The 25972-nt window shown below is 39.7% G+C and overlaps 1 protein-coding gene across 3 annotated transcripts; it reads right to left on the minus strand.

The window, feature by feature from the left end:
* Window positions 1-11383: 11383 nt before the first annotated feature.
* Window positions 11384-24853, minus strand: ranbp3b (RAN binding protein 3b). Of its 3 annotated transcripts, XM_070845606.1 has the most exons (17): window positions 24798-24853; window positions 22160-22215; window positions 21390-21426; window positions 21209-21286; window positions 21029-21100; window positions 18806-18871; window positions 18517-18609; window positions 18192-18301; window positions 17712-17831; window positions 16527-16627; window positions 16350-16425; window positions 16143-16239; window positions 15232-15356; window positions 15019-15139; window positions 14164-14306; window positions 12740-12935; window positions 11384-12574 (listed from the first exon to the last, which is right to left on the minus strand). In XM_070845606.1, exons 1-17 carry the CDS (start codon window positions 24817-24819, stop codon window positions 12531-12533), a joined length of 1557 nt encoding a protein of 518 aa, XP_070701707.1. In that variant the 5' UTR covers window positions 24820-24853; the 3' UTR covers window positions 11384-12530. The 3 variants fall into 3 exon arrangements, with proteins under 3 accessions (XP_070701707.1, XP_070701708.1, XP_070701706.1); XM_070845607.1 differs by lacking the exon at window positions 18517-18609; XM_070845605.1 differs by lacking the exon at window positions 24798-24853 and having other exon boundaries at window positions 22160-22243.
* Window positions 24854-25972: the final 1119 nt, after the last annotated feature.

A 25972-nucleotide genomic window follows, 5' to 3' on the forward strand; every position in this document is an offset into this window, starting at 1 on the left:
TCTTTCCACAAAGTCAAAGGGTTGTCATGCTGTCCTCATAAAAGAAACAATAGTTTTGCATAGCTCTATATATATAGCTTATAGTTTTGTTTAACAGTTCTTGGTTCCATGCAAAGTAAGGAGATCCCTCAAAGAAAATCTTGTCTAGGGTCCCTCGTTGTCTAGAGCTGGGCCCGCACGCAGAGCCAGTTTTTGTTGAGATTTGATCAACTTCTCAAATATCTGTCTCTTGAATTCTTGCCTCCAATTTGTTAAACTGGAAAATTCTATGATGTGCCTTCTCAGAAAAAGCACCTATTGTGAGCTGTTTTCATACGGACAATTTCTTTGGTAGAAGACGTTCTAATGAAAACTGTTCACTCTTAGGGAGATTATCAATGCCTGGTAATCTGACTGATTTGCTATTTCATTTTCACTTAAGTACGTAGTCTGATATCTTGGTCACGGTCGCTGTTTTCTGTTTATTTTGCCCAAACAATTCAGTACAACCTTCTGTATTTGTCTCACCAATGTAATTTCCACGTGACACGGAGCTCTGGTGGCAGTTGCCTGCACTTAATGCTTTTGTCACAGTCAAAGATTTTGCGACTTTGCAATTTTTGCATCCATGTCTGTCACCATTTTAAGTCACGGGCACGGGAAGGGCAAAGCTGTTCTACAGAGCTGTGGTTGGCTTGGCAGGTTTTCCATCCAGGGGAACGGTTGTCAGTGAGTCTAACAGTCTAATGAGTCTAATTTTAATCACTGAAAATCAGAGATGTGAACCACGTTTGGATAAGAGGTGGAAATTATGTATCAACTCCACACAGACACATATATTGTAGACGCTAATGCTAATTTCTACATTAATGATTATTTTTAATTAGTAGACCAGAAACTAACACAACCCCAGTACAACACATCTACTTTTGACTTTCTCTTCAAGGAAAAACACTTTACAGGCCTTCCTTCACAGCAGACATTTTGACATGTCATGGCAGGTAAAGCACATGTGTAATTGATATCATTAATTGTAGCTGCATTCCTTTCATATATGTTTGATCCCACGGGGCTGATATTGTTCATTCTGACTCACTAGCATGGCTTTCTGGGATAATTATATGGAACAAAATGTAAGTCCGCTCTTACTGCAACTATTGACATGCATTCCTCAGTATCACTAACCGGGAGGAGGTGGAGGAGGCAGGTTTAGGGAATGTGGTTTAAACGGAAAAGCTAACAGCAACAGTTCATGACAACTCTCTCAATACATTGAAAATCACAGTTTGATAGTGTGCAACAGTGTGTGAGTGTCTGAGCAGGAACTTGGCTTCAAATTGAAGTCGGAACATTAAACACACACCAAAAGTGGAGTCACAGGGGTTTCACGTGTAGACATACACGGTATTGTTTAGGAAATAAACTTTTCATGTGGAGGAAATTCAAGAACAATATTTGCTTGACTTTTATGCTGGTCTCTCAGATGCCAGCTCTGCCTTCGAGTCAATATGACGTACAGTATGAACTGAAGCTCTGGTGAGCAGTAATGGTTGTGCTGCGCTGTATGTGGGGTGAAGGGTCTGCTGCTGGATTGCAATATGGATGTAATATATCTTACATTTAATATGCTATTGCCATATTTCATCTGCAGAGAATCAGTTCTACTAAGCAGGCAAAGCTCTTCCTGAGTTATAGTACATGCTTGAAGACTTAGAGCTTGTTATCCCCTGGGGACACGAATCTCAGAGGGCCAGACAGCACAACTTCCTACATAGTTTCTGTGAGGCAACACTCACTGTTCAAGTTAATACCGTGTCTGTTGATTCCGTAGTCAGCTTGAGTTATTGAAGTTAATAGTCTATCAGAAGCAGGTCACACAGAATGATGTGGCTGATGAGTGGTTGGGGTAACTTTTATATTTTTGTCGGTGAAAAAATAATCTTTTTCCCTTTTGGATTTCATTTGGCCAAGTGGAGCACATGTCTCAGTTAGACTGTGACTTACTGTATTTGCTACAGCTGTGGGGGAGAAATGACTTCAACAGTTTGTATTTTCAGTAATTTCATGTTTTAAAGCCAACTACAGGAATAACAGAGACATACATGACTGCTTCACATCAATGGCACATTGCCCTGAAACATTTGGATGCGATGAAATCCAATATATGGAGGAAGAATGAAGAATTTCCCCAACAGTGACAACTTTCAAGCAAAGTAACTAAAGAGAAAAACATTTCCCAGAATGTTGTATTTACCTGGAATTCTTTCAGTACTTAGAGGAACCACATTTGGGTTTAAAACTGTTTACAAGAGCTAAGAAAGCAGGACCACTTTACGTCTGATGTAAACAGATATTTCCGCTATTTGCCACTGCACTAAATGGACCTCCAACCACAGCGTGTACACACCCACAGCAGAGAACTGCAGGAATTAAAAAACAACAATGAATGAAAGCAACACTTGTGAGAAAATCAAACTGCATAATAACACATGGCACCCATTTGATCACAAATTATGATTAATCCACAGGAATCTGCACCACACTTGGACTGTGGTTTGACATTTTTGAAGAAATAATCATTACAGCTATTTGTTTTTCCTGACATACTTTTCATGGGGTGATAATGGCAGTTTAGACTTTGGGCCAGCGGGAGTTAATGAACTCCAAATTGAAAGAAGTGAAAGTGTTTGCCAACTAGGGACTGAACAGAATAGAGTCTCAGCAAGATCACATCACCCATTATCCTCTCCTTTGTGTGTTTTGTTCTGCAGGTTTAATCCACCGCTATCTTTTGTCAGCTGGAGAACATGATGGTGTTTAGGAAAAGCTCTCTAAAAGCAATGATTATTTGTGTTTGCAGATTTAAAGGAAAAATCCCTAAATATTCATGTCAACATTGAAGCGTGTTGGAGGATAATAGTGTTAGTGTATATAAGACATCTGTTGTTGGTAACAGCGCTGACAAGATCTACAATAAACATGCCAAAGTTTTACAACCCCCTCCCTTGTCCAGCTGCAGCATGTTGGTGACTTCAGACATCTTTAGAGGAAGATAGCAGGATGGACGGAGGATGCAACGGTGACTCTGGAGGATCCAAACAGCCTGAACAACTGCAGCGAGCAGGTGTTTCTCCTCTTCCTGAGCAACTCTGAACTCTCCAAAGATGAATGAGCACAATCCATTTTGGCTGTGTTTCCTTCATAATGAAATGATTACATTAGGACATTGGGCGTTTCATATTTAATTGCATTGTAAGATTTATGCAGTATTGGTTTTTGGGGGGGTACCCCCGTACATCATTTTATAATAGAGATAGATGTGCAAGTCATAGAAATGTACTTGTTGACTCCTCATATTCATTCCTAATTCATGTGCATTTTGCTATTCACATCCATAAATATTTAAAACCATCAAACCTAAATAACCATTAATAATTCACTGAATTTAAACAACTGCTAATTTGAAAACATGACATTGCGTGTATACAGTTTGTGTTTCAGAAAAAAATATTCAATGGACTAAGTGACTGCGTCTGTGACTTGTAAACGGACTTAATACACAGTCTGGAGCAGAGTAAGGCAAGCAGCTCGTTTATCTGATGAGGTGCAGCTACAGTGGCATCATTTCTGATTGGCTACTCTGAGTTTGAGGGGGTTGGTGCTGGAGGTGCAAAGGCTGTGTTGTCTCCAAGTAGATCTTGGCCGTCATCATCTCTGCTGCCAAAAAGAACGATGGCCGTTCTGTGAGCAGGCAGGCGTGAGTTTGGTTGAACAAAGAATCTGCTGTTTGCTGGTTCTGATGTCCACCAGTGTGACACTTTTCGTGGTCTCACCTGGGTCCTCCTGAGGCGAATGTGGTGGTGGAGATGCTGCTGATAGCTGTCTCAGTGGAAAACTGTTTGGACATGATGCAGATGGGTAGACTGTTCAACAATCAGCATCAATGTTATTTGATGGTACGCACAGATATGTCTCGCCTTTGTGGTACAGTTGACACAGTTATCTTTGCTTCAGATTATTCTTTTCCTGTTGTAGTGCTGTTGTTCGTCATTGGTTTTTGCTATCAGGTCCCGAGTAGCTCAGAATATGCTCCACACCTTGACACCTTTGAACTTCTCCCATCTCATTGGCTTTCTTTATATTCCTATTAAGGCTTTTCAAGAGCAGGGAGAGGGAGTCAAAATGCTTTTGATTTGAGTCAGATATGAAGAAAAAAAAAAGGGCAATAAGTGCCAGCATGTTTATTTTTCTTTTTTGGTGGGTGTGTGAGTGTTTGTAGTGTGCATGAGTGTTTTGTAGGGGCTTTGGGGTGGGGCAATGATGAATGGAGTGGCAGGATTTGATGGAATAGGGGGATTAGAGGTGAGAGGACGGAGAAGTTGAGCAGAGTGTAAAGCTAGAAGGCAGAAGGCAGGAAATGATGAGCCTGCAGATCACTTTACTCGCTCCAGCTCACGGCCTGTACATTTTATTAGATGTCATAATTAGATTAGACTTTCTTTTAGCCCACATTTCTCATATGCATATAGGGATTGTTTATATAAGAATCAGTTTATTAATTGGAACTATTCATGGACATGTGGACAACTTTATGGAACAAACATTATTCAGCATACCAACAAATGTCATCAACTTAGATTTTATACTTTTAAATATAAATAAAAACAGAGAGTTCTACAGTTGGTACAACTGACTTTAAGATGTAAATCATATTATTTAACTTTCTACTCTTAAGTTTAGATATTATTTCACAGAGATCATGCAGAGAGGGCCCTGTATGCTTTCTAGTAGAGACCTAATGATGGAAAGCTTTGATTCATTATGACTTGGATCTAAGTGTGTAGATCCTTCATGTCTCCATATTTAATGCTGCTAACCTTATGCACCTCGGCATTGTGACACGAGTGCAGTAATTTTCGCAAAATAAAACATAGTTTCAAACATTTCAAGAGTTTTCCAGGATTTTGTATACTCCCTGTTTATTCTGCTGCACCTGGTGTTTAATCTCACCCAGTTATAGCACATGCTGCTTCACAAACAACACTAATTAGCAAACAAATCCCTGTGAGATTTTGTTTGATTTTAATTTGCTCCAAAACAAAGCGCTCAGAATGCGCTCTAGTAGTAGGAATCAGAGAAAAGAAGGATTTATGAAGGACAGAAAGAAGGAAGGAGAGTTGAAAGAGAGATGGAGCTGACAGATGATATGTTTGTCTCCTCCCTGCTGATCTGTCCTGTCTTATGGTCGACAGTAGCTTGTATGGGGACACATCTGGACACTGAAGACTGGCTGAAGTCATTTCGGTTTGAATTATGATTCTACTGTATCCACTACTGTGTTGGTTATTTCTACATGGTTCCTGCTCAAAGAGTTCAAAAAACATGGAAGAGAGGAACCTCTACTGAGCTGGGATTTACACATTTAATTAATCAGAAATGCATAAATTAAAAGGTATTAGTATTAGGAAATATTTATTAGGGATATCTTTCTCGCATGATGGCTCCCCCTTGTGGAATAATATGAGAATGACAATTAAGAAAAACACTTTTTGTTCATTGTTGGCTGGACTCTGATATGATATGGTGGATTCTTAAAATGTCTTTACGTTTAATCAAAAATCAAAACATTTGAATATATGAATGAAGAGAATAACATAAAAGTAAAAGAACAGTAGAATCAATAGTATTTTTGACACCTCAGGTGATTTTTTTGGACTGACTAAGAGTTGTGAAAGACTTCTTTCCAGATCTTTTACTTGTATAAAAGAAAAAAATTGAAATTCTGCATTTCACAGTGACTTAAGTAAAGTATAGAACTAAATTGTAATTTAAATAATACACATTCTTGCATAGGCAGAATGGCTGTGTCAGTGTTATAGTATAATATATTAGACTATTAGGTTATTCTTACTGATGCATTCATTTTTGTATAATCTTAATGTTGCTGCTGGTCCAAGAGGAGCTAATTCACAATGTTGGATGGTTCTGTGTATCACATGTTACACGCTTATGATAGCGCAGTTTGTGAATTGTTAAATTTACTTTATTTGTATAAGAGCTTTCCTCTGCTGACACCCATGTGTGGTCATCTGTGCTAATTAAACACAAATGTATTTAAGAATATACAACATATTAATTCTGACACCAGGCCTTGGCTTGGGTGAACTTTTTGATTACGTGAAGGGAGTGTTCAAGTGAAAGTAATCATATAACCAGCTGACACACAATGAATATGGGTCCTTTCAGGGGAAGTCTGAGATTATAATACATTAGAAAGGAAAGATGAGTCTCATTTCAAAATCCACATAAAGCCTTCAATAGCAGCAGATATACAGTAGCATCATAAAATCTTTAAAACAGATATGGCACTGATTGTCACTTACACCTTTCCTCATATTTTTGACCTAGTGATGCAAAAATGCTGTTAGCCTTGCTAACAGTCTGCTGTTTGTTAGCGTCTTTAAACACTGGGACTGACTCCAGGGTCCAATAACACCGTGGAACAATATCTGATCATTGAGTAATTTATTTATATGCTCAGAAAAAGGCTTGGACTTTTAACTAAAATCCACGTCATGCTCCTCATTCATTCCTGTTAGTAATCTCTCTTTATTTATTCAAGGTTCCCACTCCGGAGGAGGATGCTTCTTGTAAAGTCACGCTGCAGTGATTCTTATTTTCCCAGCACTCTCAGGAATGGCTTGACTCCTTGTAAGGAAATAAATGACACAAGTAAAGAATCATCACACGGTTTTTATGGGAGATCATATAAATGTTACTTTGGTTTTGATGATTGTTTTTATGTGCCACCTGCTGTTTACTCAAGCTGCTTAGAAGGAAGAATATATTATGACTTTGATAGATATTTACTTCTGTTCACTGATAGAAAAACATCACTCCCTCTTCTCCACAGAGCATTCCACAAATTCTCCTTTTAAGCATTTTCATCACAACCTTTCATCATCTCTCCTTCTGAACTTAATCCACTCTGACATGATCATCCTTACAATTTGGGAAAACTTCCCAAGTCGACTGGACCTGCACGACTCGTTTACAGATCTGCCTTTTGTAAACAAGCTTCAGCTCCCAGGTGATAGTAGGTCTTAAATATGTTGTGTCTCAGGCTGTAATTTCAGTTTTGCACTCCCTTTTTAAGACTCGACTGTGTGAAGAAGAGGAACGAGTTTAGTGTTAGCAGGTGTCATTTGTTCTCCGTAAGGTAGGAATTCTTAAAAGGAGCTGTTTGAGTAATGACATAAGAAGTTCATTCCTGGGCTTTTACTTTTTTTAACAATGCATATTAGGTGCTTCTCATTCTGACATCATGACATGTGTGGGCTTGAAAGTTGTCCAAGTCTACTGAAATTCAGGAGCTGCTGTAGTCAAGTGGTATCACTTTACAACAGCTTCCACCTGGTCTGAAGTAATGCATGTCTATGGTGAGTCATCTGCATTTAATTTGCAGAAAATCACAGTCTGAGTATTCCTTTGGTCTGAAACAATGCAGATGAATTCTGCAGAAACACAGGAGAACATTTTGTTTGAGGAATAACAACAAAGATTTTTACTGTTTCCTGATTAACATGACAGGTACCCCCATGGATTTTCTGACCACTAGCGCCATAATAAAGTGATGATTTTATCAGTGAGTCTCCACCGCAAAACTCACATCCGGTCGTTTTATGAGGAAAGAACTGCCTTCATCATATTTGCTACACCTGCTAGTGTGTTTTGGTGAGAAACACAAAATTGTAAACATGAAAACTTCTGTTTGTTTGTGATCATGTTAACCAGACTTTTAGTACAAGTCACAGTCACCCAGAGTTGAAAAGAAAGAAAGAACATTTAGCAGAGACTGACTTGGGGACCATCAATAAACTGACACAAAAGCAAACATCATAAACAATGAACAGTCACTCACAAGAAAAATAACAAATATATATATATATTTTTTAAAGATACTAATTTAATACCACGTAGCACATCTATTTTGATTGGTAATGTGTAATTTATTGGATTTCAGTGCTCTTTTAGCTCTCTACAAATGATTCAGTGTGAAATCCATCTGTGTCTCTCTCTCTTTAAATAAGGGAAGGTTTTTCATTCTGTTTCACTGATTCCATTGATGGACTATCTGTCTGTGTTTACATAAAGCACAGTATGGTATATTCAACTCATCCAACAGTCCATTGACTTTATGTGTGTATCCTAATGTAAAAGTTTGATTGCCAGTGTCAGGAGGGGGAGACAAGCTGTGTTTATAGTCTCTGCATATGCAACTCTTGCAGCTTAAGGACAACATATTATCTTGCATGGATTTAATGGATTCTGAGTTTAGCTCTACTGACCTCTAAATAGCCATGAAAATGAGAGCTCTGTTGCAACAAATCATTTGAGAGAGTTAAACGCCAGCAGAGCGGCAGGCTTTACCCAAGCTCTTATTAATCAGACAGTACCACTGGTTAATAGTTTAATTTAGCTACCAAGGTATCAGAAGATGAATTATGGAGTATGTATGAAAGCACCTCTGACATAATTATCAAGAACAAGATGTCTAATCCAAACAAATTAGTTCAGCAAATAACTCCTCCCTCTCTTCTAATTAAGGTTACTTTTCCAGTTTTACAAAATCTAATCTGTTGGTTTTCTGAGCAAAATTATTCACTCTTTGACCAAAGTGCTTTTCTCCTTCACTTTACTTTTCATACAGTGTTCCTGTTTGTAGATGGAGCTACTTGCCAATCCTCCAGATTCTCCTGAGAGTCGCATAAATGAATTTGGTTGCTGAACTTTTATTAACTGAATTCCCAGGGGATGAGGTGCGACATGTCACCAAAGGCCTGCTAATAAAACACACCGACTTTACCGACACCATGATGCATCTGAGGAATAATAACGACATTACAAACATCCTAATGTTGAACAAGTATAATGGTAACCATGGCAGCCATCTTAATATAGCCTCGAAGCATGCTAACACACTAAATTAAGATGAATTAATCTAATGAGCATTAACACAAAGAACAGCTATGGCTGTTGGCCATTAGCTTTCCAGCTGGTGGCGCTAGATGAAATGTTCAGGGGTTTATACAGTTTATTTGTACTAAATGTCATGGCAGACTGACATTGCCATCCCCAGAGCCGCACCACCAGCATGGTAAAAAGGAAAACCAAAGACAAAAAAAACATACGCACATCCGATTACGCTGTCACTGTGGTGATTATTATCCCTGTATGACCCTGATGCCTGAAGCATACAATAAAAAGGAAAGGCATTATTTAGAAAAACACGTATGTTACTATGCAACATGCTTTTGCCAAACAGGTAAGACCACCTTTGAAAATTCTACTGACTCTACTTCCTCTCTTTAGTGGATCAGCGCTTGTTTATTTTGGCGCTGAGTTCCTTACGCAACAGCTTTTTGATGACAGAATGGCCCTAAGCCCCAAAATAAACAAAGACTATAAGAGGAGTGTTTTTCTTTTGAACTGAACAGGTAACTGCATCTTGTGAAGAGAGAAAAATCTCAGTTTGATCCTGATACAGCAGGTGAAAACATTGAGAAATACATTTGAACCCACACAGTGACACCATCTGCTTCCATCTCACTACAGTTTGTACTGATAGCTTTAGCTCCAGACAGATGTATTATCTACAAACCTTCAAAATAATAAAAAGAATACAAATTGCAGCGTGAAAAATTTACAGCACTTCAAAAGGGAAACGGAGAGAGAATAGGGCCTGGAGACAACAAATAATGCAAGGAAAAGACGAAGACGATCAATTCAAGGACCAGTAGGAGCTCTGTTGGAATGAAAATTATCCAATATTTTGCGCCTCATGATGTGAGATTTATACAGACAATCTCCCAGGAACAGAACCAATGCTGGGGGCAAGTTTCCTGGACTTGACCTTTAATTTCTGCAACTATTTTGATGATCAATTAATGATCTGAGGTTCTTTTCAAGCAGAAATGCCAAAGCTTCGCTGGTACCTGCTTCCTAAATGTGAGTATTTTATGCTTCGCTCTATTTTATGATATATAAATGATTATATACTCTTTTTATTTTACATTCTAACAATGCAGTATCCTTTCATCATATGATTTATTAATGCTAATAATACATATCTGTGCTCTCTGCATTACATTGTCTCACCAGTTCATAAAGGTTGTATGATCTGGCTGTTTGCTTTCAGACACTCTAAACTCTCCCTACAGTGTGAGTGATGTTCAGTCAGTTTTACCCTTGTCGTTGACAGCAGCGTCCTCTTTTTCAGGCCCCTCTCCAGTCTAATGTGTCTAAGTCAGCCACGCTTTTCACCTTGTTCAGTTGCCTCAGAAGATCATCTCTACCTCAGCTGTAACTGGGCCAGAGCTCTGCAGCAAACAGCACTAAATCTGAGATCACACAACTTGTCTCCATTGACTCTCGGTAAAAGGCTTGCTTTCTACATTTACGCTTTTTCACTTTCTTGTGACATAAAGGAGCATTACCCTCTATACTTCAAAGAGCGATGTGCCCTCTGACCACCGAGAGGATCTTCATACACACAGAGGAGGAACTTCTGGCTGTTCAAGGTCTAGGCCGAAAATGAAATGTGACCTTGCCTTTGTTGTTGTTTCTCCTTGACTCTAAAGGATCCTGTTAACACACTTTCTTTGCTTTCTCTTGATTTTGTAACACCTTGATTTTTTTGCCATCTCTTTTCCTCATCCCACAAAGCACTTTATAACGTCTGTTTTTAAGTCCTACAGAAGTTAAGGTTGACTGAGTACTTTGCGAATTTCTCCAATAGTTCCTCCAAAAGAAAGTTTCTGTAGGTTTATGAGATCCCAGTGTAACAACCTGCGTTCAAGCCCTCAGGGAAAGCCTCTCTGTAAATGATGCAGATCAATTTGTTATACAGTCCCAACATCTAAGGTCAATTTTTTTGTGACTTTCACTACAACACACAGTCATTTACAGCAGAAAATTACTTTCCCACCGAGTCGACACAGAAAGGCAGATAAGGAGGCGAGTTTGGGAGCAGCAGCAGTTATGTTCCTATTTTGGATGTATACGATTGTGTCGGGCTGCTATGATAGGTACATGCATCAAAAATTCATGACCTTGTGCATGATGCATATTGTATATAAGCAAGGTTTGGTCTGATTCCTGCTCGATGCAGTCAGAGCACAGCATACATCAACCAGTAGGCCAGACCCACCGCATGAATACAAAGCAGATGAACCACTCTCCTTTTCTTTAGCTGCTGTGTTGATTTACTACATCTACAGAACACAAAGTCAACGTGCTAATGCACTGATGTCTTGAGTCTGAAATTTGGTTTTGGGATTTTGTTTGGATCTTGCACAGAAAATCAGGTTTCAGGAGGGAAAAAAACCCAGATGTCAGTCCAAAATGGTTTATTTTGTAAAGGGGGCAGTTGGAGGAGATGAGAAAACATGGTGCGCTACTAAATGATATATTCAAATGTACATGACATTCAAAAAGGTATTACAGTTATCACTCAAATTTTCCACACATGAAGTTAAGTCTTCATTCCAATATGTTTCCAAATGTAAATGGATAAAAAGTTTGTATATTTTCAAAATAAAAAAAAATATGTATTAACACAGTAAACCCATGGGATGCTGAAAAGAACAAAAAGAAATAACAGTTACATGCAAAATGTAGACTGATGAGTTAAATTTCTTGATTTGGAAAAAAAGAGAAATCATTTTTTAAAAAAACACAAGGTGAATGACTAACACATCTTATTAATTTAGAAAAAAATTTGATGTGAATTCTGCTCTTTTGCCCTCGCATCATTGACTTAAGTTAGCAGAAACTGCATTGTTTCACTCTTTTATTCAGTATAATATAGGTCAATAGGAAATATACGAAACTGCTATTAATGACAATTTGAGTGGTCTTGGCTAGCCATTACAAACAGCACATATGTGTTGAGATGCCTCATGAAAATGACAATCCAAAATAAATTACATTTGCCAAAACCTAACGCACGGACTGGTTGGGATGGTGGGAAGGAGGAGGGTTGGACTCAATGTAGGAACAACTGACTGATGACTAGTCAAATACACTGTGAATGAAGCTCCTCTGGATGTGTGGCGTCCAGAGGTACGACTGTAGAGTGAGTAAAAAGGTCCCAAAGTAGAAACTGCAGTCTTAACATGTGCCATACTTTAAAATGTAGAGGAAAACACCCTTACACTCATCAATATGATGAGCAGAAAAGTCCCAAACCAAAGCTTTGAAGTCTTTATTTTTGCTATCGGGGAGAGGAAAAAATACTCGAAAACAAAAATAAAACACAAAACAGGAGAGGGAGGGAAGAAACGACTCCAGATATTACGCTGAATGCAGAGAAGATGAACTGCACGAGTTGGGTGAGACACTCCGGCACAAGGGGTTATTTCCTGGAGCTAGACTTCTAATATCCAAAAGTACTGGTCTGGAGGACCCATGTTGGTCAAGGGGTGTCCATGGAGATGCCTACAGCAAAATGCCTCAACAGCAGCATCTTCGCAGGCTGTCCAAGTGTGACGCTATGTGCTCCCTGCTGCCTGGCTCTCTCCTCCCTCTGAATTACCTGCAGGAACAAAGCGACAGCAGGTTGGCAATGGTTTTGCAGACAAGTGGTCTGAATATGTACATTACAAAACAAACTGCTCCATATTATCACATTCATTTGGTTTAAAAGTAAGCAAACAAAGTTGAAACACACTAGAAATAAATTTAAAAAAAAATCACTGACTTGTAGCAGGAGTGGAGGCTGAAGCTGAGGCAGAGGCATTGTCCTCCTCGTCACTGTCGTCCTCGTTGGACTGCGGTACATCGGCATCCGGGATGGTTGTTGCCGGGGTCTCGGGCTCCTGCTCCGCCCTGCTCTTCAGGGCTAAGATACGGTGATGTAGCGCTGCAGCCAGCTGACCTATGTCCTTAGAGCTACCCTGAAGTGAACAGACAGAGGGAGAGACCACTCAGCCAGACTGAAGGAAAAACATCCCCATTCATATAGATTACACTGTTGGCATTAACATGTGATCAGTGCTGTTCTGGAGGACAACTTCACTCTCCATGTAGATGTGCTTCACATTGAAGGCTTGCCTGAAGACAGGGATTATGCCCTTTGAGCCACTAGAAAGCTTTTGATGTGAAACATCTGCACAGGAAGTGTTGAATTTCATTAACAGTAGCATAGCGTCAACTGAAAGGCACAAGTGAATGAGAGCAGTGCTTCGGTTAAAAATCTAAACTAAGGGTTGGGTCTTGCATCACTATACCACTGCACAGATAGATTCATGATGCAAAAATGTGCATTACAGCAAATAAACAAAAGAGAACAGAGGATATTAAAACAGGAGCAGATCCTGCAAACAGTGATGCTTCTTACTAAAAATATAGAATAGAACATTTTGAATATAGATCTGCCTTTAATATGAGTCTCTTGAATTACGTCCGTTCTCTCTGCAATCGAGACAAATAAAGATTACTAGCTGCTCATTTATGATACAATATATGGCTTTGTGATGTATGGAAATACAGTTAATTTGATTTATGCGTAAACACACAGAATCAAGCTATTACAAGATGGCCGAAAAAGAGGTATATTTTCATTTAGAAAGTCACGATAACTGGATGTATGAGCTGTATTGAGTCACAGTCCCATAAACAGTGAGATGAACAGGCTAAGTATCAGTGCATCCACTGAATTTAATAAGACTGCCGTGACTCAGGATTATTAGCTGGCTGTCTTGGAGCAAATCTAACCATCACTTATAGAAGAGTGATGACGTGGAAAAGCTCGCTGTGTTTTGATGAGACCTCTCACAAGGTGAGGCCGTGGGAGAGGACTGATTATTGAGCAGATTCTACTTTTTAACCTCTATCACTTCCCATAAGCTGGGAATAATAATAATAATAATAATAATAATAATAATAATAATAGACTAATAGTGGAACCAGGTGAATAATGAGAAGGCTTTCAGTTTGTGCTACAAATAAGCAGATACATTCTACAGCTAAAAAGATTTACCCTTATTTGTCTTTTTTTTTTTTTTATAGCTATCAGACATGAACACGTTTTTAGTCTTTTTGCATTACTGTAGGGGAAAAAATCTTCCTCAAGCTTGAAGAAAAATATTGCACGGCCCCAGAATGATGTTTGGTGACACATACCGATATTAGGAAGACCTTGACTCCTTGGTCCTCTGTGTCCATGGCAGTGATTCGTACACTCTTCTCGCTGGCCTTGTCCACCTGCATCTGAGGCCAAAGTTTAGTGTTGAGGATCAACCGGAGGCTGCCCTGGGTCCTCATCACTGGAGGGGTAGAACCACAAACACACACAGCAGCAATGAACTACAGGACCAAACCCTCAGTCTTTTACTGTTTTTAAGTCTCTACTCTACTCTACCTGACTCTGTGATCTCAGTACAGTGAGTTCTTGTCATGAAAAACAAAACAGATGCAATTAATAGTGGAAATAACTTTAGACCTTTCAAGATGACTGAGGATGTTACATTTGCCAAGATTTGATAATGCTAGTTATGTTCATCAGCATAAATACAGTGAGAAGAAATGTTATCTACTATGAACCTACGGTCTGAAATAAAATGATGTGCAGCAAAACATCCTTTTTTAACAATTAATGCTAAAAACAAAACTTTGTCTTATATTTTTCTGTCTTTGATGATAAACTACTTATTCCATGTTCTACCATTATAAATGTTCAGTGTATGTGGTGATTGTCCACAGAAGTGTGTTGCAGAGGAATTGGCTCCCCCTTGTGTTCAAAGTCAGGGACTGTAATAATCATGGTGATGAAAACCAAGATAAAGAATCATTTGTATTTTTTTTTTTTACTTAAGAATGAAGCATCAATAATCACCCCATATCTATCCAGCACAGACATTTGACTCACAATCACTTTTATTCATAACCATAAAAAAACCCTGAAGCTATGCACATTCCTAACAGTAAGTTGTCTATTTACTTTTTCATCCCTTAACAAGTTTTTGCAGGTATGTTTACCTAGACGAGACTGTAGCGTGCCATCGTCTGTTGATGCCATGTCGTTGAGCCTCAGCAAACCTCGACCTCTCTCTATCCACGACTGAGCAGTCTTCTCAAAAACATATAACTTGCACTGCATCTGAAGTAGGAGTGACAAGAAACAAGACCTGTTGTTGCTTTCTGCCACATTTATTTACAGCATGTGTTGAATCAAGAGGGCCCGCCCTTTACCTGTAAAACATTGCTTTCTGATTCCTCTCCAGTTTTCACGTCGACTTTCTCTAAGATGCACTTCTTGGCTGTGGCTTTGGTGTAAGCTGCTGCAGACTCCTCCAAAGATTCTGACACGCTGTTCACTGGTGAGGAAAAAAATACAGTTGTGAGAAATCTGCACCTAATTGATGTTTACATTTGGTTACAGGGATTGTTATTAAAAGTAATGCTGCTTGAGAGTCTCTCATGATTCCCATAATGTTCTTGCACTGACAGTGAAAACTCTGGACTATCTAGTGCTGAAGAGTGATGATGAAGGACCCAGGCTAATACTCCATCACTTAGCACAGGAGATGCACAGGCTGCTGCAGATCATTAATGAATGTCTGTGCATGCAGGAGCTGTAAAAACTGAATTTCTTTTTGTTGTCAAAGGGGACAAAGTGGCATACTCGGCTAGGGGATATAACCTTTTATGTTTAGCCCACAAAATAGCAATGTTGAATTGTGTACACACTTGGATATAAAATAAGAGTTCATGCATTTAACTAAATAAATACCTTCTCTAAAGCAAAGAAATATGTAAACAGTCATAGCCTCCTAGTTGTAAACAAATTCCTCAAACCAGGTCATGCAGTATTGAGTCTTACATGTGTATCATTTTCTATATTTTCTGCTGACATAAGATGCCAACTAAATTTGATGCTGACATTACACACCTTTGCATAACTTATAGGATAAAGACATACTTGAGTGACCATTTCTGGTAGGATTCAATCTTACATTTCTGTTGACCTGCTCATTTATCTGTCCCAAGTCTTGTTTTTGTGGTTATTATGGGAGTGTAGCCAAGTGTCTCTCTTAAAGACTATCAGTAGCCAAGCCAAACATCAAAACATTTTTTCAAGAATCAGTGGGGTTGTCTTTTACCCTTCTCTGGGGTGGTTTCCTGTGATGAGGGCTCTGAAGCAGGGGGAGCTAAAACTTCTTTATTTTCCTCATTTGAGGACTCGCCCTTCGGGGGACTCTGAAAACACAACAAAGCTGATCATTGGAACTTGTTCAAAGTGCAATCGTCGGGAGTTTTCCAATGTGGCAGATGGCAGACTCACTATTCAACAAGCTGCATCAACTCACCAGAACTCGTTCAGACATGTTCTGCCCAAAAACAAATTTTGCCCCACTGTCTGTACTGTTTGTGGCATTTTTTGAACTGACAAGACAGGAAAGAAGGAAATATATTAGTGAGTTGATGGAAATTAATCATGAAGATGAGTTGCTAAAAATACTTGAAGGAGGACACAGTTTCATTACCTTGGGGTAGAGATGTACTGTAAGAAATAATTAGTGCCCTCTGATTGAGAGTCCAGTGGCACACCATCCTTTGACTTGTCTTCTGTACTGTTCTCTTCCAACTAGAGAAAAAAAAAAGTTATGTTTAAAGATATGACTAAAACTTAAACGCTTTATAAAAAATAAAAAAAAAACAAAAAACAAACTTGTAAAAAATCCTGACTGAGGTTCAGATAGCAAGAAAGTGACCAGCGAGTCATCATTTCCAAATTGTCAAAATCTTGTTCAAACACTCCTGCCACAACAGTTTCAGACTGATTGCAAAATTATACAAAATAATAATGGACATTGTACAAAACACCACAGGAAATGCACCTCTTATCAGGAACTGGAGCCATAAAACACTACAGGAATTTCTCACAGGTGTTAGAGGTCAACTGTTAGTGGATTTTTAAAGAAAAGCTGATAGCCGATTAATCTGCTGATATTACCCCTCGGTCAATACCAACACCAATTTGCACCCTGCGACGCAGACTACCACAGACAGAAAGGGTCCGAAAACTACCACCTGTTAATGTATACATGAAAGGAAACACCTATTAACGTACTCACTTTAAGGCTTAGCACAAAACTTGGCCAAAGAACACAAAACGATGCAATGCCTCTTGCTATTAATAAAGAAGCTTAGCAAAGCTCCAGGATCTTGGTCAACGAAAACAAAACAGAGCGATCCCTCCAGCAACTAATAAAGCAGCTTAGCGAAGCTCCGCGAACACCAGAGTTACGTCCATAATCCAGCAGGCGTGCACTAGCCGGGGCCCAGGATTCAGCCGGATGGTTCGCTGGTGGATTTAGCGTGGATGATGAAGTTGTTGGGGGTGGGACTACAAACAGCAAACTTTTTGGCTCGTTGCCAGGAGCTAGCAAGCAAGGCTATCATGGACTATGCCTTTTCCTCTCTCCACGCACAAAGGTGATGCACGTCTACACGACTGCCACTGGCCACTGTCTGAACCAAGTTCCACTGATAACAAAAGTTTGTAAAACATCCTACTGGAGCCTCTTACGGGAACGGAAATTTAACCTAATGTTACTATAGAAATACATAAAAGTCAGAAATGAAACATAAAGTAAGTATATATTTTAACGCAAGACGTGATCAGACTGTCAGCAAGTACAGTCCAACAGTTACACAGACCCACCCACCTTTGCTCTGTCTTTGATATTCTGACCAAACACAAAAGATATTGCTACATCTGCCTCCTTATTCTCTCTTCCGCCTCCGTCTTTGTTACCACTTGCTCCATCTTCCTCATTTTCATGTTTCTGAAAGGAGAACAAAAAGCCCCAGGGTCAATGTTATATTTAAATGTTATTTATGTAAAAAGCCCCCTCTACAATATTTTTAACACAGAGAGAAGAATAAAAGCGCCTTCTACTAAAACAGTTCACTTGCAGTACAGGGACTCTTTTGATATCTAACATTTGCATAATTTTTTCATGAATACCTCACTAGATAGACTTCCTCATTACAGAAGAGCATTCAAATAACCACTAATTTGTAGCACTTCTGTATATACCCACACTGTCCGATGCCTTAAACAAAATGTCTGCTGAACCAACTGGCATTGTTTTTCTAAATCCAAGCCCTTGATTACAACAGGCACAGATTTAACCTCTCCTCACCAGTGATTTGGCCATGGTGGCTGAGTGCTCTGTGTTGTTCAAGAAGAGGGACTGAGTCACAGATGCCCCATCTGATGACTTTTTCACACCGTTAGTTCCACAACTGGAATCTGAAGGAACAGACAGAAAAGACAGAGATCATTTTTTCATTTAACTGTCCCACAGGAAATGTAGTTTGTGGGGCACATGCAGAAAACACACTACGCACTTGCACTTTGGATGTTACTGACATTCAAGCTTAAATTAATTATCAGACAAAGAAGAAATTATAACTGAAAATGTTTATGAATATCAACTAGTGCTGGTGACTCCAAGCTGCACTCACTGGACTCTATATGTGATTTAGAGGGCGGCGCCTGGAGAACTGCAGGGCGGAGGACACTGCGTTGCTGTTCCTTGGGTTTCTGACTTGGGACACCTGCAACAGAGCCAACTTGTCTCAGACTTTTTAAACAGAATGAGATGTTCTGGGTCTACATGTTGATGTCTAGATGTACCATTTCCATTTCTAAGAGGGGTCAAACGAAAGGGGTCTAAGTCTGGGTTCAAATCTTTTTTCCATTTCAATTAAAGAAAATGTTACACAAAGAAGACCGACAACTTTAAAGACCAACCTGAACTTGGTGCCTGTCCATGTATGAGAGTTGGTGGCTTTAAACGGAATCCCATAGGCTTCTCCTCTGGTGAGATGGAGAAGAGGAGACAGCAAACATTAAAAAAAGATCTAGCAACCTATAAAGGCTTTGCACTCTTTGCACCGTTCTACCACAGGGCCAGTTACCACATCATCCCATGGCAGGGCCCTCGGATCTATTTCTACCTCTCACTCTCCATCTCAGTGTCTTTATTATATTAGCCTGACATGACCAGTCCCTAATCAGTGCTAAGGCGGAAAGCCAAAGGCACTTGTTAAAATGCATCCTCTTTTTTCTTTACAATTAAGAGATCATTACCATGTCTGGTGAACATTGTTTTATTTTTTTTTTTACTAACCAGTAATACAGCAAAAACACATATAGGAGCACTACACACAACTGTACAATAAAAAAATAAACAACCACACAAGCAAACAAAAGCCTTTTTTAAAAATCCAATTTAGCCTAACACCACCAGTACCACAGAACAGGTGACCTGCCATACTTGCTGTAATGTTGCATGCAAGTAGTATTACAATCAATGTTTGATTTCTAGTGTTCATTTGTTTTCACTTACAAAGGAGTACTTTATGTAACATGCTAAAAATGGTTATTAATTATGCCCTGTTTGTTTGCTCAAGTGGATGCCCCCTCCTCTCTGCAAAGCTGTGTTAACTGGTGACATCACCTCTGCCAACTCTAAAATAACTCTGCCAAATGAGCTCCTGAAAGGAATTCAACCACTCGAATACAAAGAAGACAACAGAAATTTCAAATAATTCACAAAAACACACATACATTTTTGTTATGATGTTTAAGTCCCACTGCAGTCATAATGTTGCTCAATTTCAATGTCTTTTTCAATTATTTTTTTTTTGTTTTAGGCAAAAAGTATCAATTATTATTTATTTTTGTCTGTTTTGCGTTCCTCCCTCCAATGTAATGCACATTACCATAACAAATGTACTGCCCGAGATGGGGAACACCATGCTACCTACTGCAATATGATAAATCCAGTATGTTTGAGCCACAGAGGAACCCAAACCACAGCAAAGTGACACGCTAGTTTAATAACCTAACCTACCGACCTACCTTTAGAAGAGAAAGAAAGGCTTTCTCACAAAATAACGCAACTATAACTGCCTTATGATCCCTACCAAACCATTTCTCTGACATGTTCAGTGGCACTACACAAACTGCAGCCAACTACCAGCACATGACACTCTGGCATCTTATAATAACAATAAACCCTGTGCTTTTACCAATATCACGCTCAACTTTTTCTATTATTTGCATCATAAATTTGGCTGGTACTTTGTTTCTTACTCACTTACTTGGCAGATCAAACTGCCATAATCCCCAAAAGATCTACATTAAAGTACAGGCATGGCCACGGTTCATACAAGGTCATAATTTTCCCACAATGAAGAAGTATTCTATGCCATTTAATACTGATAACTACATAACCAAACAAATGCAATAAATAGGCTTCACCTCACTCTTCTGGGTGTATCGCATGTTCTATTTGAGACACAAACTGGCACAGACCGACACAGACCGCTGGTGCAGCCATAGACAGAAAGAGAGGGGGACAAACGCTGTGAAAATAACCAAATCTCAAAACAGAAGCTAACTACAACAAACCAGCTTGAACCGATACAGACATGTCTCACTTAATTGGGAATGCATTGATCTGGCACAGCAGGTTTAGAGTACATTTCTTGTTTATTTCAACTTAACACTTGCACTCATCTTTAATTTACATTCACTTATCTATAATCATTCCTTAAAAAACACTCATGCCTATGGTAGTTTGCATTCTGTAAGTGCGCACTGTCCTTCATCCATGAATAACGTCAGACCTCCAAGGCAGATACTTTAAGGGCTAGCTCACTAGTAAAATTACCACATGTGAGTTAACTAGAGCTGGTCAGAGTGAACGGGGTGCATTTGCAGGCAGGGAGTGCACAAAACTTCACTGACATCTTATTTGCAGCTATTGATGTCATGATGTTAGAAAAAGTAAGCACATGTTAAAAAATAGTACAAGCAAAAGTTACCAATCTTTGTCAACTTATTGTGCTTGTTGCCTTTAACTGTTGAAAAAGAAATTACATGTTTGACCTTTGAAACTGAGTTTTGTTTTACTGCAGGGGGCCTTTAAGCTGTGAAGAGAAACTAATGGTGGTCTGGATACCTCACCTGGCTCAGAGTCAGAGTTCCCAGTCGGAGACTGGCAGAAACTTGAGGGCATGAATACATTGTTCTTGGGAACTGCAAAGTAGCGAACAGGCATTGCACTCAGCATACAAATCAATGTGTACACCACAAGCAAAAACCAAGAAAAGACAAACGCTGTGCTTAGTCACCACGTGCCCTTACCAGAATGTGGGGGTGGGAACGATGAGGTCCTTTCCCTTTTCACAGGGGGGCGATAGCTTCCCTCGTCTTTATCTGAGTCTGAAAATGTTAACATTAATAATATTGCACTTTGGGTAAATCCATTTCTTTTAAAAAGGTAATGTCAACAAAAAAAAGTGGTCAGTTTGGACATTAGATTTACCTTCTCCATCCTCTGCACTTGAGCCCTCCGCAGATCGCTGCAAAGAGAACGCAATGATTTCTTATTTATCCCAACAGAGTGAGGCTGCAACAATGAATTGATGCAATCGAAAAAATTTGATTAAAAAAAATCGTTGGCCGAGAATTTCATTGTTGATTCGTTGGATCTGTATTGTTGGCTTTGTCATTTCAAGAAAAACAAACAAATGTGAAAGTGGTGGAGAAAACTGTTCCACCAAAATCATCTTAAGTATGGGAGCACTTCACATTAAATTTGAGTAAAAAGGGTGTTAGCTGCAAACTAAACCAATCTTGCATGGTACAGGATTAACACGGCAGTGAGAGAACACCTGAAACAAGCACACTTTGGAGCCATGGATGAGGGGGACTCAACAGATTGAGATAAAATGTGTTTGTTGTTTTATTATCTGATTCATCAACTGATTGACACCTTAATACATAATGAAGATAATCTTTGGTTGGAGCTCCACAAAAGAGTAGCCCATGTTTTTTTTAAATCATTAAAAAACACAAGGTCACATAAAAAAAAAACAACATTAGGTTGCATCTTTCTTGGTGGTATTCAGTCTGGAGCTGAAGCAAGATGAATTTAACATTTCATCAAGGCTTCTTCACTCTAGTTGAAACACTCTCTGGCAAAACGTGCTTTTCAAGAATGCAGTCCAGACTGAATATCAGCATTAAGGTCTGCAAAATCATAAAATGTGGCTTCAATCTCAATAAACACTTGAATACCAAAAAGCAACTTACCTTCTGTGCTTTATCTTTTTGGAAAACAAACACAGGGGGCGCTATGGCAGGCTTGTCTGTTAAGAGAAGACGAGGGCTAGTCATCCAAGCACTAACTTTAAGCGTACTCCAATCCTGTCTGTTAGATTCTTCTGCATGGTTTACAGTAGCAAACAAAATAGCTAAGGCTCTTAAATGTAGCAAGAGCATGAATGCTGCTAAAGCCAGAAGGCTATGTGAATTAGCAGAAATCAGCACAAACACCAAGCACTAAACCAAAATTCAAATTTCAATGTACAGTGATGCATGCAACAGGCATTGAAATACAGGAAGGTACATCCTATTAGACCCAATATTTCACAGACTGCATGGCTAATTGAAGTTTTGGTTACAAACTTACAGTACCTCTTTATAAAATATTCCTGGTGATGCTTTCCATGAGGTAAAACAACAGTTTATTTAAAGGTGCAGGGTATAGGATTTAGTTGCATCCCGCAGCAAGGTTTCAGATTGCAACCAACTGAATATCCCTCACTTCACCCCTCCCTTGGGAGAAATTAAGGTGTCTTTCAGGGAAACAATAAGCACGATTCTCAATTTGTCAAAAAAAAAAATTAGGTTCTCAAACTTTCCACAACATTAAAAGGTTAGCCAGCACCAGCAACCACTTATTCCTCTTCTTTTCATCTTCCCACCAGTGCATCCACCAAATTCAAGCTGCCAGTTCAGCGCCAACCACACAAGGCCCTTAGTTTGTCTGTTCTGTGCTACTGTAGAAATATGGCAATGCAACACGGTGGACTCCATATGTAGACATGAGGGGCTCATGCTAAGTTAAAAACACAATGATTCTTAGTTTCAGGTGTTTATACACTAATGAAAACAGAATTATGAATATTATATTCCATTTCTGTCCAAAGATCCCACTAAATCCTGCACACTACACCTTTAAATGTCAGATTTTGGAGGGTCAAAAATGAGTGTAGAAGGGGGAAGTGTGAAATTAATCTGACCGAGGCTACTCAAGAAAATACATTTCTATAATGCTGACCAATGTCTAATTTCAGTCAATGTCAGCAAGTCAAAAGAAAGCAACAACTCTTAATCAGGCTATACCACAGTTAATCATGTAATCCTATTAAGAGTACCAGGAGGAATGAGATCACGTTGTGTTGAGCTAAACAATCCTAAAATGTCATATGTGACCAAATGTGAAAGATATTAACATAAATACCCACGAATCACACAGACACCTAACTTCCAGCCGTTCCTCGTGGCCTAACAGTGACTGTAGCTACTTTTGCAACCAAAAAGGGGATTTTACACAACTCACAACCAAAGATGTTGTAGCTGCTATGAGCCTTCATCATGAATAACCATCACCAGTGCAGGTAATTATGTGATGTCACCTCAGGTCACTTAATGCGCCTACATTCACACTGTAACCTCTGTAAGGTGTGTAATCCTATAATGTTAGCAGACAAAGGTTTTCCTCTGTCTGGGTTGGGCCTATTACACTGAGCAGGTGTAGCATCGTTGTCGTTTTGCCGGGGCATAAATGCATGCGGTAACAGCCAAAATAGCCGAGAGCACACAGCCAGGATTGTTTACTGGACCTTCACACATCGTCTCCAACACAACCCCTCATTGCTAATAATAGCCGAGCATGTATGAAACACGTTTAATGGCAGAAAACGTGAAAATGCTGTGTGACCTATATTTAACATCCAGCTTTGTATCTCTCTGCGGCTTGCACTCAGCTATATTTGCTGATGAACGTAAGACTTCCAAGCATGCAACGCTGCCATTCACTGCAGAAATTCAGGCATCCAGAGATGCTCCCGGCTTATGTTAACCAGTTAGCATTTACACTATCTGACCCATTCCAGCAAATAGTCGGCTCCACTGGTTGTTCCCTAAAGCCCCGGACGTAGCTTTAGCTTACAGGCTATAGTTAGCTTGCTAATACGCTCCATCCCGCATGAGTCATCTCGCCTGACATGCAACGACATAAAGATACTCACAGAATTCTCCCACAGTTAGTGTATACTCGCAATGACAAGCAGATATGAGCGGAATAAATAAAAGTAGATACAAGGGGAGCAGCGATCACACCAAAGCATTGTCTCTTAGCTGCCGTTTTTTCCCTCTACGCGCCTAAATGAACTGCAACTGAGCGCTAGCTACATTTAACAACAAGGAGAGCGTCGTACTGTACACATTTATTTTCAAATGAAACACCACCAAACTAACGCCGAACTTGTGCTTTCGCTTTGTTACAAGCAGCGCTGATCTTCTATGGCCTAGTGAGCTTTGGTTTATTCCCTCATTAGATCTTTTAGCTCACCACAAGCGGCAAAACATGCTGCCTATAAATAGCCGGGTGCTAGCGTTAGGAGGTAAGCCAGCTAGCGGCAGGCAGCATCGAGGGCGTTCCGAGGCATTCCAGGTATTACCCACAGCCCGGTCGTTAGCATTGTTAGCCTGCTTGCTAACGTTGTAGTCTTGTGAACGCCGCGGAGCTATAATTAACTCAAACTCACTATTAACAAGCGGCCGAGCGGCTTCTCTTAAGTTATCAAGTATGCAAACGGTGTATAGGCACGGTTTATCACGGCACAGTAACTGTATTGTTTTTCTCTTACTGCCACTTACTCACCTTCGTTTGCCAAGTCCGCCATTTTACTTCGACGCTCACACACCCACAACCCACCGCGCAGATAATACAAGTTTGAGGCAGTGATGTTTTCAGTGGCAGAGAGCACATTGCCGCCGTTTATTAAAAACAGTGAGCGGCCCCTGCTCTCTCCTGTGCCCTTCAGCAAACCATGCAAACACTGACCATCCGTAGCTGTTTCTGTGTTTGTGTTTTTTATTGAACACTTGTAAACCAGCCTCAGGAAGCAGCTTTAAGTCTGCTTGGATGGCCTAACCTACTAATACAGCATCACCTCAGGCCCCTACAGAAATGCTGTGATCATTAACTGTGATAAGATGGCCCTGAATGATACAGACACACTAAATAATAATATTGATAAAGTGAGCTTCGTATGACCTTGGAAAGAAAAAAAAAAAAACTTAAGGTCCACTTGCTTGCTTCTCTATGGAGCTTTCAAACACACCTCACAATCTTCCTCTGCAGGATGGTGTTGTCATGGCGACAGCTTAGTTGTCTTAGTTGTAGCTCATTGTTGTCGAGATGATCGATGTCAGCAAATGAGTCCCCGAGGCCCCCAAGGGATGAGACAAATTGCCAGGAGGCGGAAATGCTGCACAGATCTGACACTGTGTTCACGGTGCACAAGCAGAGGCAGCCACAACAGATGAGAGACGACCGGAGTGCAACAGTGACTGACTTCACGAGGAGCTCCTGAGGGATAACCGGTCCTGGGGGGTTAAGGAGGAGACCTGCAGGACAAAAGAGAAGCAGAAAAGACAAAAACTTAAGCTTCTGCAGCAGATAAGTAGCATGCACCAATAAGTGAACGGGAGGAGGGTGAGGCAAAAGCAAAGGGTGAGTCATAAACAAGTCATGCATATATTTATACACTGTCTACATTGAGGGTTATTCTAATCTTGGATATACAGTTCTAAAAACCATTTTGTTCTGGACACATTCCTTGTTTATTTGCCTTTTCAGTTGCAGCTGTTGCTCTACAACCTCCCTAGAATTATTACTGTGCAGACATGGTATTTAGTATGATAACCAATAATGTGAAGGTAAACAAACAAGGCGTAGTTCACGTTTGGTGGATTTAGAGTGTTTACATTCATACGTATGTCGGCGCAGTGCTGCCTCACAGCGAGATGGGGTGAATCCACAGGAGAGTCTTT

The sequence above is a fragment of the Pempheris klunzingeri genome, chromosome 15 (assembly GCF_042242105.1).
Source record: "Pempheris klunzingeri isolate RE-2024b chromosome 15, fPemKlu1.hap1, whole genome shotgun sequence".
Taxonomy (NCBI): Eukaryota; Metazoa; Chordata; class Actinopteri; order Acropomatiformes; family Pempheridae; genus Pempheris; species Pempheris klunzingeri.

Coding starts and splice junctions, on each gene's coding strand:
- ranbp3b (XM_070845605.1), bottom strand. CDS start 22,243: ATGACTAGCCCTCGTCTTCTCTTAACAGACAAGCCTGCCATAGCGCCC. Junction 17,832..18,191: donor CCACCATGGCCAAATCACTG/GTGAGGAGAGGT, acceptor TTCTCCTTTCAG/AAACATGAAAATGAGGAAGA. Junction 15,140..15,231: donor CAGAAAGCAATGTTTTACAG/GTAAAGGGCGGG, acceptor CTCCTACTTCAG/ATGCAGTGCAAGTTATATGT.